Source organism: Mobula birostris, chromosome 1, assembly GCF_030028105.1.
Source record: "Mobula birostris isolate sMobBir1 chromosome 1, sMobBir1.hap1, whole genome shotgun sequence".
Classification (NCBI taxonomy): domain Eukaryota; kingdom Metazoa; phylum Chordata; class Chondrichthyes; order Myliobatiformes; family Myliobatidae; genus Mobula; species Mobula birostris.
This window is the reverse complement of record NC_092370.1, coordinates 206,881,046-206,895,525: the sequence shown is the minus strand read 5'-3', so window position 1 is coordinate 206,895,525 and position 14,480 is coordinate 206,881,046. Positions and strand designations below refer to the sequence as shown.

Genomic DNA, 14,480 nt, shown 5'->3' with positions numbered 1-14,480 from the left:
TATAAAAGGGGATATCAAAAGTTTTTTTTCAGATATGTAAATAATAAAAGAGAGGCATCAGACTGCTGGAAAATGACACTGGAGAGTTGGTAATGGGGTCAAAGAAATGGTGGCTGATATTTTGCATCAGTCTTCACTGTGCAAGGCACCATCAGTATGCCAGAGATTTGAGTGTCGGGGGAAAAAGTGAGTGCTGCTATTACTAAACAGAAGGTGCTTGGGAAGCTGAAAGATCTTAAAGTAGGTATGTTGCCTGGGCCAGATGCGCTACACCTCAGGGCTCTCAAAGAGGTAGTTGAAGAGAATGTGCAGGTATTAGTAATGATCAAGAATCAATAGTTCCAGAGGACTAGACTATCCCAAATGTCACTTTTTAAGAAGGGACTTCAGTGCGTTTATTAAGGACCTTTAAAATTCAGGGCCTTTATTAAGGAATAGATTTCAGAATACTTGGAGGCGCGTGATAAAATATGCCAAAGGGGAATAATGATGGGAAATCTTGCCTAACAAATATGTTAAAATTCTTTGAGGAAGTAGCAAGCATGATAGACAGAGAGTCAACAGATGTTGTTTACTTGGCTCTTCGGAAGGCCTCTGACAAGGTGCCACACACGAGGCTGCTAAACAGGGTAAGACCTATGGTTTTACAGAAAAGATGCTAGAATGCACAGAATATCAGCTAACTGGCAGAAGGCAAAGAGTGGGAATAAAGGTGGCCTTTTCTAGTTGACTGCTGGTAACTAGTGGTATTCCACAGGGTCAGTGTTGGATCCGCTACTTTTCACATTATATGTTAATGATCTGAATGACAGAATTCAAACACGAGGAAATCTGCAAATGCTGAAATTTCAAGCAACACACATCAAAGTTGCTGGTGAATGCAGCAGGCCAGGCAGCATCTCTAGGAAGAGGTACAGTCGACGTTTCAGGCTGATACCCTTCGTCAGGACTAACTGAAGGAAGAGCTAGTAAGAGATTTGAAAGTGGGAGGGGGAGATCTGAACTGATAGGAGAAGACAGGAGGGGGAGAGATGGAGCCAAGAGCTGGACAGTTGATTGGCAAAAGGGATATGAGAGGATCATAGGACAGGAGGCCCAGGGAGCAAGAAAAGGAGGAGGGGGTGGGAAAAGCCCAGAGGATGGGCAAGGGGTATAATGAGAGGAACAGAGAGAGAAAAAGAATGTGTGTATATAAATAAATAACGGATGGGGTACGAGGGGGAGGTGGGGCATTAGCAGAAGTTAGAGAAGTCAATGTTCATGCCATCAGGTTGGAGGCTACCCAGATGGAATATAAGGTGCTGTTCCTCCAACCTGAGTGTGGCTTCATCTTTACAATAGAGGAGGCTGTGGATAGACATATCAGAATGGGAATGGGAAAAATAAATAAATAAGGGATGGGGTAAGAAGGGGAGGTGGGGCATTAATGGAAGTTAGAGAAGTCAATGTTCATGCCATCAGGTTGGAGGCTACCTAGATGGAATATAAGGTGCTGTTCCTCTAACCTATCCCTCATTCTGAGTGCAACTTGTCAGGCAAAATTCAAGATACATTTTAAAACTGACAAATGTCTTGAAAATATTTTTTGTATTTGCACAACTAATCTTCTTTTGTGCATTGATTGTTTATTAGTTTTTGTCTGTGGATACTTTTTCATTGATTCTGTTGTATTTCTTTGTTCTATTGTGAATGCCTACAATAAAAGAATCTCAGGGTAGGATATGGAGAAACATACATACTTTGATAATAATACTAGTTTGAACTCCATTATTGAAGGTAACAGTTTAGAATATCTGGCACAAAGGAATTATACTTGTGTATAACTATGCATTTCCTCTGACTTCGGCAATTGAATCTGATGTTTCTGCCCAGAACTAAATTAGAAAATAACCATACTATTGTCTAATTTTCATAAGACATAAACATGAGCAGAATTAACCTCTTTAGCCTATCAAGCCTACTCCACCATTCCGTCAGCACGCATGGGCCAGAGAGGCAGACAGAAACAGAATGAAAGAGAAAGAAACGAGCAAATTTCCTTTTGAGGGAGTCCAAGGCGGCCAATATATCATCAATCATGTCAGGCTGGCAAAGTATAAGAAGGAATGGATAAAGAAAGAAAGAAAGTTCACAGAAAGCCAGGACTTAGAAAATTATGTTTAATTTACACCACTTAATGAATTTTTTATATAGATCTATATTGCAAAAATCTATTCATAGTTTTGTAACTGAACTGTAGTTCATAAAACAAGAAACTATTTTCAACTGATTTTCATGTTTTACACAACAGAGTGAACAGCAAACTTCAATTTGCATGCGTCTTACCATCCATCACTATCCGCTGCATTTGTATTTACACCAAAATCAACAAGGAATTTCACAATATGATGGTGACCAGCACAAACGGCATTATGTAATGGCGTAATCCCCTCATCATTAGGTTGACTGGGATCATTAACCTGACCAAAAAAAATTTTCAAAAGGTTAACACATCAAATAGCAGTTAAAACATTACATTCTAATATAGCAATTTTTAATTCCAAGTGCAACAAACAATACAGTAAATAGAGAAAGACTACCTCATAAATGATGCGTTGCACAAGATCAAATTCTCCCTCTAAAGAAGCATCTAGTAGTAAAGCAAGAGGATCAAATTTTACCCTCATTCCACATCCTGTTCTCTCTGAATCAGGCTTTTTTAAATTTGTACGTTTAATCTGAGGAAAGACAGAAGAAAATTCAACAATTCAGGCAACAGATATTGGTAACTCAATTTCAAACAGCAAACTACTTGCAGCCCTGAAAAGGAACTGCAAATGAGATGTCCAGTTCCTTGAGATCGTTGCTAAACAAGTTTGCCACTATTTGCAACTAGCATTCTGTGCCTTTTTTTTTTTTTGAGTATACACAAAATGTTAATTTAATTTCACTGCTATTTACTTATTCTGCAATTCAATTTCTCCAGCCTTAGTTACCTTGCCTGACCATTTTCTAAATACGTACCGATAGGTTGTTATGTCTGTTTTTCTATTTTCCCCACGAACTGACACTTGTACAAGAAATCCATTTACTCATCTTTGCCTTCATCTTCCACTGAATTCTGAACTCCTATCCCAAGTGGCAGTAATGCAGTGTATTTTTTTTTTGACATTTTAAACTTTTCTCTTTGATTTAATGTCATCTTTAATTTTGCTTGATAGCTGTAGCTGGATCAAGTTACCTGAACTTTTTTGCCATACATTAAAATAATATTACTTGTAGACTAATTCTTAAAGAGCTAGCCATTACTCATTTACTGTCACATTTTTAATGTAGCTTTCTTATCTTGGCCAACTTGACCTTCAGATTTAAGACCCTAATTTCAGATTGAAACAAATCACGTCAAACTTTTATAACATTTTACTATCTTATGATCACTGTTCCCTAAAGGCCTCTCAACTACTATTTACATTGCTTTCTCTAGTACAATACTAGATCTAAAACAATTTGCTACTTTATTAACTTCATACATTAAAATGCTGAGAAATCTACTTTTGCTACTTATTTGGTTTGCCCAGTGTGTACATCCAGATTTAAAGTCCCCATGATTGTTATATTACCTTTCCCAGACGCCTCTCTCAATTTCACAACTTATTAACAATACTCCCTCCTATGTTTGCCGGCAATTGCTATTTCATAGTTCCCCACAACCTCCCAAAATGAACTCTACTCCTTCATATTTCAAGCTAGTTCCCCCCCACCCCCATCAGATCTCCTTTTCCATACTGCCTAAATGCTTAGTAGAATCGTCCACAATTACATTTCTATACAGGTTAGATCCTACTAGTTTGTTCCTATTCACTTGTCTTGTTATGAATTAACACACATCCTGTTATAAATATTGTGCACCTTCAAATAAAGCCTATACTTTTGTTTTAATAAGCTTTTTCCTCTGCTCTGATTCTAGCTGGAGATATACTATCACATTTTTCTTTACTGTCCCCTCCTGACAGACTCTGGCTAGCATTACTGATTTTACTACCCAAGCTCCATCTTTTTACTTACTGAATTTCCCCACGCTAAAACCACACTTTTCACCAGTTTAACAACTTACTTACCTACATCCCTAGTTATTCAATTCACTGGGATTCTTATCCCAGCCTGATTTTAGTAAAGCCCATTTCAAAAGAATAGCTCCTACTTTTCAAGGCCTGAATTGAAATCTACAGTTCACACAATGTTTGAAATAGGTCTTCAATTGTCTGAGCTTATTTTTTTTCTGTGCCAATATGAAATTTTTTTTAGGTAGTGATCCAGAAATTAAATTTGTGGTTCTACTTTCTAAATTGCACCCTAGCTGCTGATATTCCCTCAACAGAAACCCCTCTTTTGTCCTACATCGATTCAGGCATCAATAGCTGAATCATTCCTTTCTCATTCAAAATTCTTCTGCAGATGAATGGACAATATTCTAACTGTAAATCATTTAATCTCAGGGAACGCAGCCTTAAAAACATTACACACAGTTTTTTTGTTTATTTATAATAGGCATGACAAAACTTACAGCTGGTGGTGGTGGGACAGCAGGTGGTGGAGGAACATCTTCCTCTGGTGATACAGCCTCTGGTATAGGGCTTGATAGCTGTTCTGTTTGAATAACAGCAGGATTATTATTATTATCCTCCACTGTAGCAGGGATGTCATTGTTATCTGTCTGAATTAATTCAGAATGCAGTGGAGAAGGCAACTGATTATCATTGGCATCTGATGATGGTTGATTTTCAAGCTGAGTTATTGGTTCAGGCTGGACTGATCCAGACTCCACTACGCTGGTGTTACCATTATCAACATCTGTTAAAGCACCGACAAAGTCGTGCGAGTTACTAGGGAGATAAAATGGTGTGTTATCCATACCCCCAGCTAGAGTATTAAAACGTTGATACAACAGTTTCTGAATATTTGGTCCACTAGGCCCTTCTGGCTCCGTTATGGAACTGCGTTTCTTTAGAGGTCTTGGTGCATGAGCCAGTTTTTTCCTTAGAACTTCCAGATCAGCATCACTTTGATAACGCAGTGGTGAGTGCACAATTGGCAATAGCTTTGTAGGACTGAGAGGACGTGGGATGTTTTCAACATTCGAATTAGTGCTTGGCAAGTTCTCTTGTTCTGGTTCCTTCCCATTCATTTGGATTTCATCAGTTGCCTGGGGATGGGAACCATAGGACGGCTGGGGATGAGCAAAAGGCAATGGAGACGGAGAAGCTGAACCAGAACCCGATCCTGATCCTGATGGCAATACAGGCTTCCCGTACACTAGAGAGAAGAAAACTTCAGTTAATCAAATGTAATTCGAATTCACTATATGCACAACTCTATACACCTGTTAATAGTTTTGATCACACAATTAATAAACCACTTACTTGCTTTAACAGTATGTGCTTTGTTTAAGGTATTATATGCAGATTGCTGATAGTTCTTTGGTGGCGTAGCTTGTTGAAGGTACATCGAATAGATTGAACTGGAGTTAACAGTTTGAGGCCCTTTTCGTGGAGACTGTGGTCTTGAGCCTTTATCAGCCAAGAATGGTCTTACAGCTACTGCTAGTGGTGGATCGGGTCTGTTATCTCCAGTGGGGAACAATGGTGAACCAACAGACTGATAAGTTGGACTTGGAGGTACAGTAATTCTCTGCTGAATTTGTTGAGAGGTACCAGCCTGAAATGTGCTAGCAGGAGTTTGAGGCTGGGTAGGTCTTTGCCAGTTTTCTGTAGCTATGTTAGAAAGTGACCCCATACTAGGTCGGGGCTGAGTTGTGTCTTTCATTCTTTCCAGTGAATTTGTAGAGCCAATAGCCACGAGGGGTTTGGGGTGAGGTCCATAAGACTGAGGCAGTTGCTTTACTGCATTAGGTGCAGCTGGAGGCACTCTTCCTGGTTCAATACCCTAAATTAAAGGCAATATTAATTATTTTTAACTATCTTATCAAAACAAACTTGTACATAGTTTAAACAATTTGGAATTAATGGCTATTTAATGCTAAATATGAAAACATCAACATCAGTTGAAAGCATAAAAGCAACTACTAAATCACATTATTCAATGAACACAGGCACTTCAAAATGTTTAGATAAAGCTTTGACTCTGACAAAATCAAATTTTGTTTTGAGAAATAGCAGGATATTCCAACTTAAAGTCCACAAACTTGAAATTATTTTTATGTATCAAAATAGGAAAATGTAAATCAATCAGAACATTCTGAAGTTCAGACAAATCTTACCATTTTCTCACTGCTTGGAACAGTTGAAGTAGTGGACAGGACCTGACTTGACCCAGTTCCTGGCTTCAAAACCGTATCCATGTTGGATTCCTTCCAGTCATTTTTTGCCGTTGGAGGTAGTTTCCCTATGGCAACAGATCCTGGTGGGGGTGTTGGCCAGCTTCCATCATTAGCTGATTAGGATATGAAAAATTGTAATACATTTATTAAATTTAAGATTTAAATAGTTATCGCATTTTGATAAAATTTATAACACCCATTTCGTTTCCCCAGTCTGCCACAGCCTATATAGTAGGGTGGAAGGAAACACAATAACATTTTGGGAACATGAAAAAACTATCTAATGCCACTTATGCAATCTAACGTATGCAACCAGTTGAGTTTTTATTAATAATGAATTCATATTTGCTCAGAAGACCTACTATAAATAGTAGTATTAGGTGATAAATAACAAATTACAGCACAATAGAATTATTTTCTTAAAGAATTTGCACAAGTCTAATGAGCCAGCACTTAAACAACATTGCAAACCTTGTATCATTAGTTATCAGTACTCAAAAAATTTCAAATAAAACTTCTATTTTAATTGTCTTAAAGGAACAATAAACAAGTTATTTCCATGAATCTGTTACAGTTACATTTATCAAAGAAATAGAAAGTAATATAATGGTAGCCAGAAAATAATGGAATGCAACACACATAAAAGTTGCTGGTGAACGCAGCAGGCCAGGCAGCATCTCTAGGAAGAGGTGCAGTCGACGTTTCAGGCCAAGACCCTTGGGTCTCGGCCTGAAACGTCGACTGCACCTCTTCCTAGAGATGCTGCCTGGCCTGCTGCGTTCACCAGCAACTTTTATGTGTGTTGCTTGAATTTCCAGCATCTGCAGAATTCCTGTTGTTTGCGTTTTTAAATAATGGAATGCAATCAGTGACTTTGGAAATTTCAGTCAAGTAATTGATATTTAACCTTTTTTCACATTCAGTTGTTCTTTCAAGATAAGTATACTTGCAAGTGAAAAAAACATTTCTATAAATATTGACTGCACAAATTTAATGATCAACTAAATTCAAATGATTTGTGTCGTTTTGCTCTGAATTTCCAAAAAAGCAAAGTACATTTACTTTGTCTACATCCTCAATTCTCAACAAACATCAGAAAGAAATGGACAACTTGAAAAGAAAACCCAAATCTCTACACAAGTTTCTTTCACTGTTTTTTGTTTTCACCTCCATTCTGCAATTTGAGTAACACTGAGTTACAGCTCCAACCACCTCTACCTAGACCAAGTGGCTAATATTACTGTAAGAGATTAAAAGCCATTTATCCAACTTTGGAAGTGAGGGATTACCATCACTACCATGCTGCTTCTAGCTAGTATTCACATCTACATTTCCAGCAAAAGAGGTCACTAAACAGCTAAATGGGGCACCACAGCCATCTTCCCCTGCAGAATCCCCAAACTGCACTAAAGCTAATTGCTAAGGATAATTGAAATTGCAAATTTACTACTTGAAAATAATAAAATTAGCAAATACATCTTATAAAATTGATGTATATGACAATCTAAGGGAGCATCATAAATCACAGGAGAAGGCCAAAATTGATTTGGTTTATCTGGCAAAGTGTTGTTGACAATATCTAGAATATTTCATATTTAACTTTATTTGTCTTAGTTATGCCAAGTTTAAGACAACTTTGTGGATCTCTATACTCACCCAGATAATTTAAGTATCACTTTGAAACTTTTTTTTTTAGTTCTGGTGAAAAGTTATCAAACCAAAATACCAATTTAGTTTCTCCCTCCACAGATGCTTCTTGATTTGTTTAGTAGTTTCAGCATTTACATTTTCTAATTTCAGACTCAGAGAACCTTCCACAATTTGCTGTTGGGCAACTTAATAAATCTTGTGCACATATAGTGCACACTTACAAAAAATTTGTAGTGTATGCATTGTACTCTAAATATTTCCAATTCGCAAGTTATTTTTAATCTTTCTGTTAAAGATATTAAAACAAGGAATTATTTTATAGTTTGAAAATATTCCTTATTAAAATATACATTTAAGTATATTAGGATATTCAGTGTAATTATTACTCAACATTAACAAGATAAATGACCAGTCTTATCTCTTGTTTGATCTAGTAAATATAATCATCTAACATCCAACATATCTATGTACCTAATGCTTAGTTTTAGATGCAAATGATTTTTATTTATTTAGTCAAGGGCAATGCCTGCAAGGCAATCTTCTACTTCCCATCAAATTAATGCTGAGAAGACAAACTTTTTTTAAAGTCTCAGTTTTGAGTCGTACCTTACTTTCAGCAAAACCAGATGATCACCTTTAAGTTTAATAATACAAACAATATTTATTTGTGACTAATGCATAAAAAATGCAATTCAGGAATATCAAGTTTCAAAAATTTTCAATCAGGAAGTTAACTAATTCTGGGTGCATAGTTAGGAATATGCAGCTTCAAAATTATGTGCAATTACATCGGTGTACTAAAAAGAACACTACAAATATACAATCTAAGCCTTATTTTTCATATATGTAGAATGAAAAAGAAATGCAGAACTTGTTTTAATTTTTCATTTCACGTCAAATTCATTTCCTTTAAATGTGAGTAAAATATTTAATTAATTTACATGGCACAAATACTTATAAGTATGAAATAATTCCAACAAAATATTTAATTTGCCATCTTCAAAGCATTACATTTAAGACATGATAAACTATTTCACTGAATAGGTAATAAAGCACTTTCCTCCTTTAAGCAAAGACAGTAGTAGTTCCACAGACCCAAAATATAGTTTGTCAGGAATAGAAGCTGTCAAATGGATCATCTGTAGATTTTAGAGAGTCAGTAGAAGAAAATAAAACAGATCCACTATGGAGTCTAAATCTGAAACTTTCCAAATGTCTGAATATTTTTCAAACTCGCACTTGTTTTTGTCCAAGAAGGCAAAGGGAAGTGAGACACTGAAGGACACAAAGCAAAAGTACACAAATACAAAAGAACAAAATGAATCCAAACAAAGTGTAAGGGTCAGAAAAACAAAGTTTAAATTGGAAATATAAAGTAATAAAATCATGAAATAGTACTTGAACAAATGTTTGACTAAATTGCATTATATTAATGTTAAGTCTTTTAAGAAACTGATATTGCACTACAAAACTAAAGCCTTTCCTGTTTCAGGAGCTTGAGTTTACACCAAGCATGCTAATGTCTGGCACAACATAATTAGAAGAATTGAACCACCAGACTCAAGAACAGCTTCTAGCACACTGTTTCTAAGACTACTAAATGGTTCCCTAGTATGGTCAATGGACTCTTGACCTCACAATCTACCTAGTTACAAGATTGCATCTCATTGTTTACCTGCACTGCGCTCTCTGTAGTTGAATTGATTTGACTTTATTTCTTACATCCTTCGCATACCTGAATAAAACTCTTTTTACATCTGTCTAAATGTGCAATGTGCAAATTATAATTTGTAATAAATAGTATGTACAGCAACAGAACAGCTTAGAAATACAAACTTGGTACACATTATTCTGCATTATTTTTCCTTTAATTTGATCTACCTCAATGCTCTGTGTAATGATTAATCTGTAGGAACAGTATACAAGACCAGCTTTTCACTGTATCTCAGTACATGTGACAATAATAACCTGATTCCAATAATTTATTAGCCTTGATTTCATTCCACTCTGAACTTCAAAAGTGAAAACCCATTGCAATTAATTACCAAACTAAATAGGTTTTATTAGTGGAGTATGAAAACAAAGTCTACTAAATTGCTAATTTGCTTTCAAAAGTCTTTCATTTGAAACTTAAGGCTTCCACAATTAGGTCTTCTAACAACCATCAACTGACTAATGAGATTAAAGCAAAAATTAGTATTTATTAGCAAATGCATCAGGGCATGGTTTCTAATATCTATACTTTATAGTCGACAAATAATTGATGCTATAACGTACAATCATCACAGCGATATCTGATTCTGTGCTTCCCGCTCCCTGGATTACAAATAAATAAACAATTTCACATGCTGGTAAAAATCAGATATGTGATCCATCAATACACCAGAAACTTAAGATAAACTTTTTCTCCTCAAAATTATTACAATTCGGAAGCATGAATAATTGAACTGACTAGCAATACTCTTAAATGGATATAAGGTAAGCATACAAGGAAGAATGAAACTGAAGGATACACTGATGGTGGGGAATAAAGACAGCATGGGGTACCTTATCAAATGCCTTGCTGAAATCCATATACATTACATCTACTGCTCTTCCTCACAAGATCACAAAACAAAGGAGCAGAAGTAGGCCATTCGGCCCATCAAGTCTGCTCCACCACTCCACCATGAGCTATTCTCCCATCTAGTTCCAATTTCCAGCTTTTCCCCCCATATCCCTTGATACCCTAACCAACTAGATACCTATCAATCCTCCCCTTAAACATCCTCAATGATCGGGCCTCCACAGCTGTATGTGGCAACGAATTCCATAAATCCACAACCCTCTGGCTAAAAAAATTTCTCCTCATTTCTGTTTTAAATGGGTACCCTCTAATTCTAAGACTGTGGCCTCTTGTCCTGGACTCACCCACCAAGGGAAACAGCCTTTCCACATCTACTCTGTCCAACCCTTTCAACATTCAAAATGTTTCTATGAGATCCCCTCTCATTCTTCTATACTCTAATGAATACAGTCCAAGAGCCAACAAATGCTCCTCATATGTTAGCCCCTGCATTCCAGGAATCATCCTCATAAATCTTCTCTGAACTCTCTCCAACATCAGTACATCTCTTGTAAGATAGGGGGGCCCAAAACGGCACACAGTATTCCAAATGAGGTCTCACCAGTGCCCCATAGAGCCTCATCAACACCTCTTTACTCTAATACACTATTCCTCTTGAAATGAATGCCAACATAGCATTCGCCTTCCTTACTGCTGATCCAACCTGGTGGTTAACCCTTAGGGTATCCTGCACGAGGACCCCCAAGTCCCTGTGCACTTCTGATTTTTGAATTTTCTCCCCATCTAAATAATCTGCCCGATTATTATTCCAAAATGTACATTTCTCAACATTGTATCTCATCTGCCATTTCTTTGCCCACTCTCCTAAACTGACCAAGTCTCTCTGCAACCTTTCCGTTTCTTCAACACTTCCTGCTCCTCCACCTATCATGGTGTCATCCTCAAACTTAGCCATAAAACCATTTAATCCATAATCTAAATCATCGATATACATTGTAAAAAGAACCGGCCCCCACACCAACCCCTGCAGAACACCACTAGTAACCGGGAACCAATCAGAATAGGATCCCTTTATTCCCACCCTTTGCTTTCTGCATATCAGCCAATGCTCCACCCATTCCAATATCTTTCCTGTAATTCCATGGGCTCTCATCTTATTAAGCAGCCTCTTATGCGGCACCTTATCGAAGGCCTTTTAAAGATCCAAATAGACAACATCCACAGCTCTCCCTTGTCAATCTTATTTGAGATTACCTCAAAAAGTTCCAATAGGTTGGTGAGGCAGGATCTTCCCTTCATGAAACCATGCTGGCTTGGACCTATCTTGTCATGCACCTCGAGGTATTTCATAACCTCGTCCTTGAGGATTGACTCCAATAACTTTCCAACTACCGATGTCAGACTGATAGGTCTGTAATTTTCTTTTTGCTGCCTCCCTCCTTTCTTAAACAGTGGAACTACATTTGCGACCTTCCAGTCCTCCGGAACTATGCCAGAGTCTACCTGATTCCTGGAGGGTTATCTCCAATGCCTCCACAATTTCCAAAGCCACCTCCTTCAGAACCCGTGGGTGCACCCCATCCGGTCCGGGAGACTTATCTGTTCTTAGTCCATTTAGCTTCCCAAGCACTTTCTCTCTAGTAATCTTGAATGAACCTAATTCTATTCCCTGAGACCTCTGGCTATCAGGTATGTTGCTAATGTCTTCCACTGTGAAGACTGATGCAAAATACTCATTTAGTTCCTCTGCCATCTCTTTGTTACCTATTATAATTTCTCCAGCATCATTTTCAATCGGTCCTATACAGTCATACTTTATTGATCCCGGAGGAAATTGGTTTTCGTTACAGTTGCACCATAAGTAATAAATAGTAATAGAACCATAAATAGTTAAATAGTAATATGTAAATTATGAAATAAGTTATGAAATATTTTTAAAAACAGTATCCTTTGTTAATTGCCAACTTCCTTTCATAATTCATCTTTTCTTTCCTAATGACATTCTTAGTTTCCTTCTGTAAGTTTTTAAAAGTCATCCAGTCCTCAGTTTTCCAACTAATTTTTGCTTCCTTGTACGCCGTCTCTTTTGCTTTTATTTTAGCCTTAACCTCTCTCATTAGCCACATTTGTGCCATTTTTCCATTCATGATTTTCTTTTTTCTTGGAATATATTTTTCCTGCACTTTTCTCGTTTCTTGTAGGAATTTCATCCAATTCTGCTCTACCATCCCTCCATCCAGCTTACTTTTCCAATCGACTTGGGCCAGTTCCTCTCTCATACCACTGTAATTTCCTTTGTTCCACTGAAATATCGATACACCTGATACCAGTTCTCCTTTTCAAATTTGAAACTGAACTCAATCATATTATGATCACTACTTCCAAGGGGTTCCATTACCTCCAGCTACCTAATCGCCTCAGGCTCATTACACAGCACCCAATCCAAAACACATTCCTTCATCAATGTGTTTAGTCACATCCTCAAAAAATTCAATCAGGCTCGTAAGGCATGACCTGCCTTTGACAAAGCCATGCTGACCATTCTTAATCTTATTATACCTCTCCAAATGTTCATAAATCCTGCCTCTTAGGATCTTCTCTATCAACTTACCAACCACTGAAGTTTGTCTCACTGATCTATAATTTCCTGGACTAGCTCTACTCCCCTTCTTGAATAAGGGACCAACATCCGCAACCCTCCAATCCTCCGGAACCTCTCCCGTCCCCATTGATGATGCAAAGATCATCGCCAGAGGCTCAGCAATCTCCTCCCTTGCCTCCCATCTCATCTGGTCCCGGCGACTTATCCAACTTGATGCTTTCCAAAAGCTCCAGCACATCCTCTTAAGTCACAATAATTAACAGAGTCATAATCATAAAGGGATATAGTGCGTGGCCCAATTGCTGGCCAAAGCAGCTTTAAAAGTATCTTAGTAGTTAAAAGTAATGTGACTAGATAGGAGGAGGATTTAGAAAGTTGACAACAGAGCATAAAACCTAAGCAGATGAAGTCATGGTCATTGACACCAACAGCAGAGAAAAGGGAAGGTGGGAAGGAAAAGGAGACCACAGCTGAAATAGTGTTCTGGAGTTGAGGCAGAGGGGGGCAATGCAGATTCATATTGTGGGATAATGAGGGACCAGGCCATGAGGCAATGCAAAGATGAGAATGAGGATTTTAAACTGTAGACATTAAAGAGATTGGAATGGAATGATAAGTGAACGGACATGAAACAAAAAGAAATTGCTGCAGGTCAGGGCATTAGATTCAACAGAAACAGAGTCAATGTTGCAGGTTAATAACCATGATCACAAGGATCAGGTCAATGTGTACCCTTTTGGTCTCCATGTTCAAAGGAGGATATATTTGCTCCTTTGCAAAGATACAAATGCAAAGATTAATCATGCACATGACCTATTGAGAATATCAATTAAGAGACTTTTGTCTTGAAATATAATATTCCAATAGGTTCTGACAGGATGGATGCTGAGGCAATGCTTCTCTAGTGGGGCTATCTGGAACCAATGGGCATAGATTCAGATTTAAAATGTGAGGTGAAATTTCTTCCTTCTGAGGGTCATAACTGCTTGGAGCTTGCTAATCACGGAGACCTCTAGAGGCAGAATCATTGAATGTATTTACGGTAGAACAACAAGGGAGTCAAAGAGAAAAGGGAGAGTGCAGGGAATGGTTTTGAGACCAAGAATAGATCGGCCATGACTTCATTTGCTGTGAATACCAAACTCATGGGGCCAAGTGGGCTATTTCTGATTCTATTTCCTATTATGATGTTCTAAATTGGTCTGGATTATACTGTCTTGGAAAAGGATTTCAGATTAGAAGGGCAAACGAAGGGGGTCAAAGGACTGGGCAATTGAAAATATAGAGACAAAAGTTTAGCTTCAGATGACAATTGGAGCATCAACAATCAGTGGTCTAGCTCATTC

At 37.6% G+C, this 14,480-nt stretch overlaps 1 protein-coding gene across 6 annotated transcripts in view; it reads right to left on the bottom strand.

Moving 5' to 3' along the window:
* ppp1r13bb (protein phosphatase 1, regulatory subunit 13Bb) overlaps nucleotides 1-14,480 on the bottom strand; it is an 84,713-nt gene that overhangs the window by 7,633 nt on the left and 62,600 nt on the right. For all 6 annotated transcript variants that reach the window (XM_072269802.1, XM_072269819.1, XM_072269810.1 and 3 more), the window contains 5 exons: nucleotides 6,257-6,429; nucleotides 5,400-5,922; nucleotides 4,544-5,292; nucleotides 2,580-2,717; nucleotides 2,326-2,459 (listed from right to left, as the gene is read on the bottom strand). In XM_072269802.1, coding sequence (XP_072125903.1) covers nucleotides 2,326-2,459; nucleotides 2,580-2,717; nucleotides 4,544-5,292; nucleotides 5,400-5,922; nucleotides 6,257-6,429 — 1,717 coding nt within the window. The remainder of the gene's footprint in view (nucleotides 1-2,325; nucleotides 2,460-2,579; nucleotides 2,718-4,543; nucleotides 5,293-5,399; nucleotides 5,923-6,256; nucleotides 6,430-14,480) is intronic.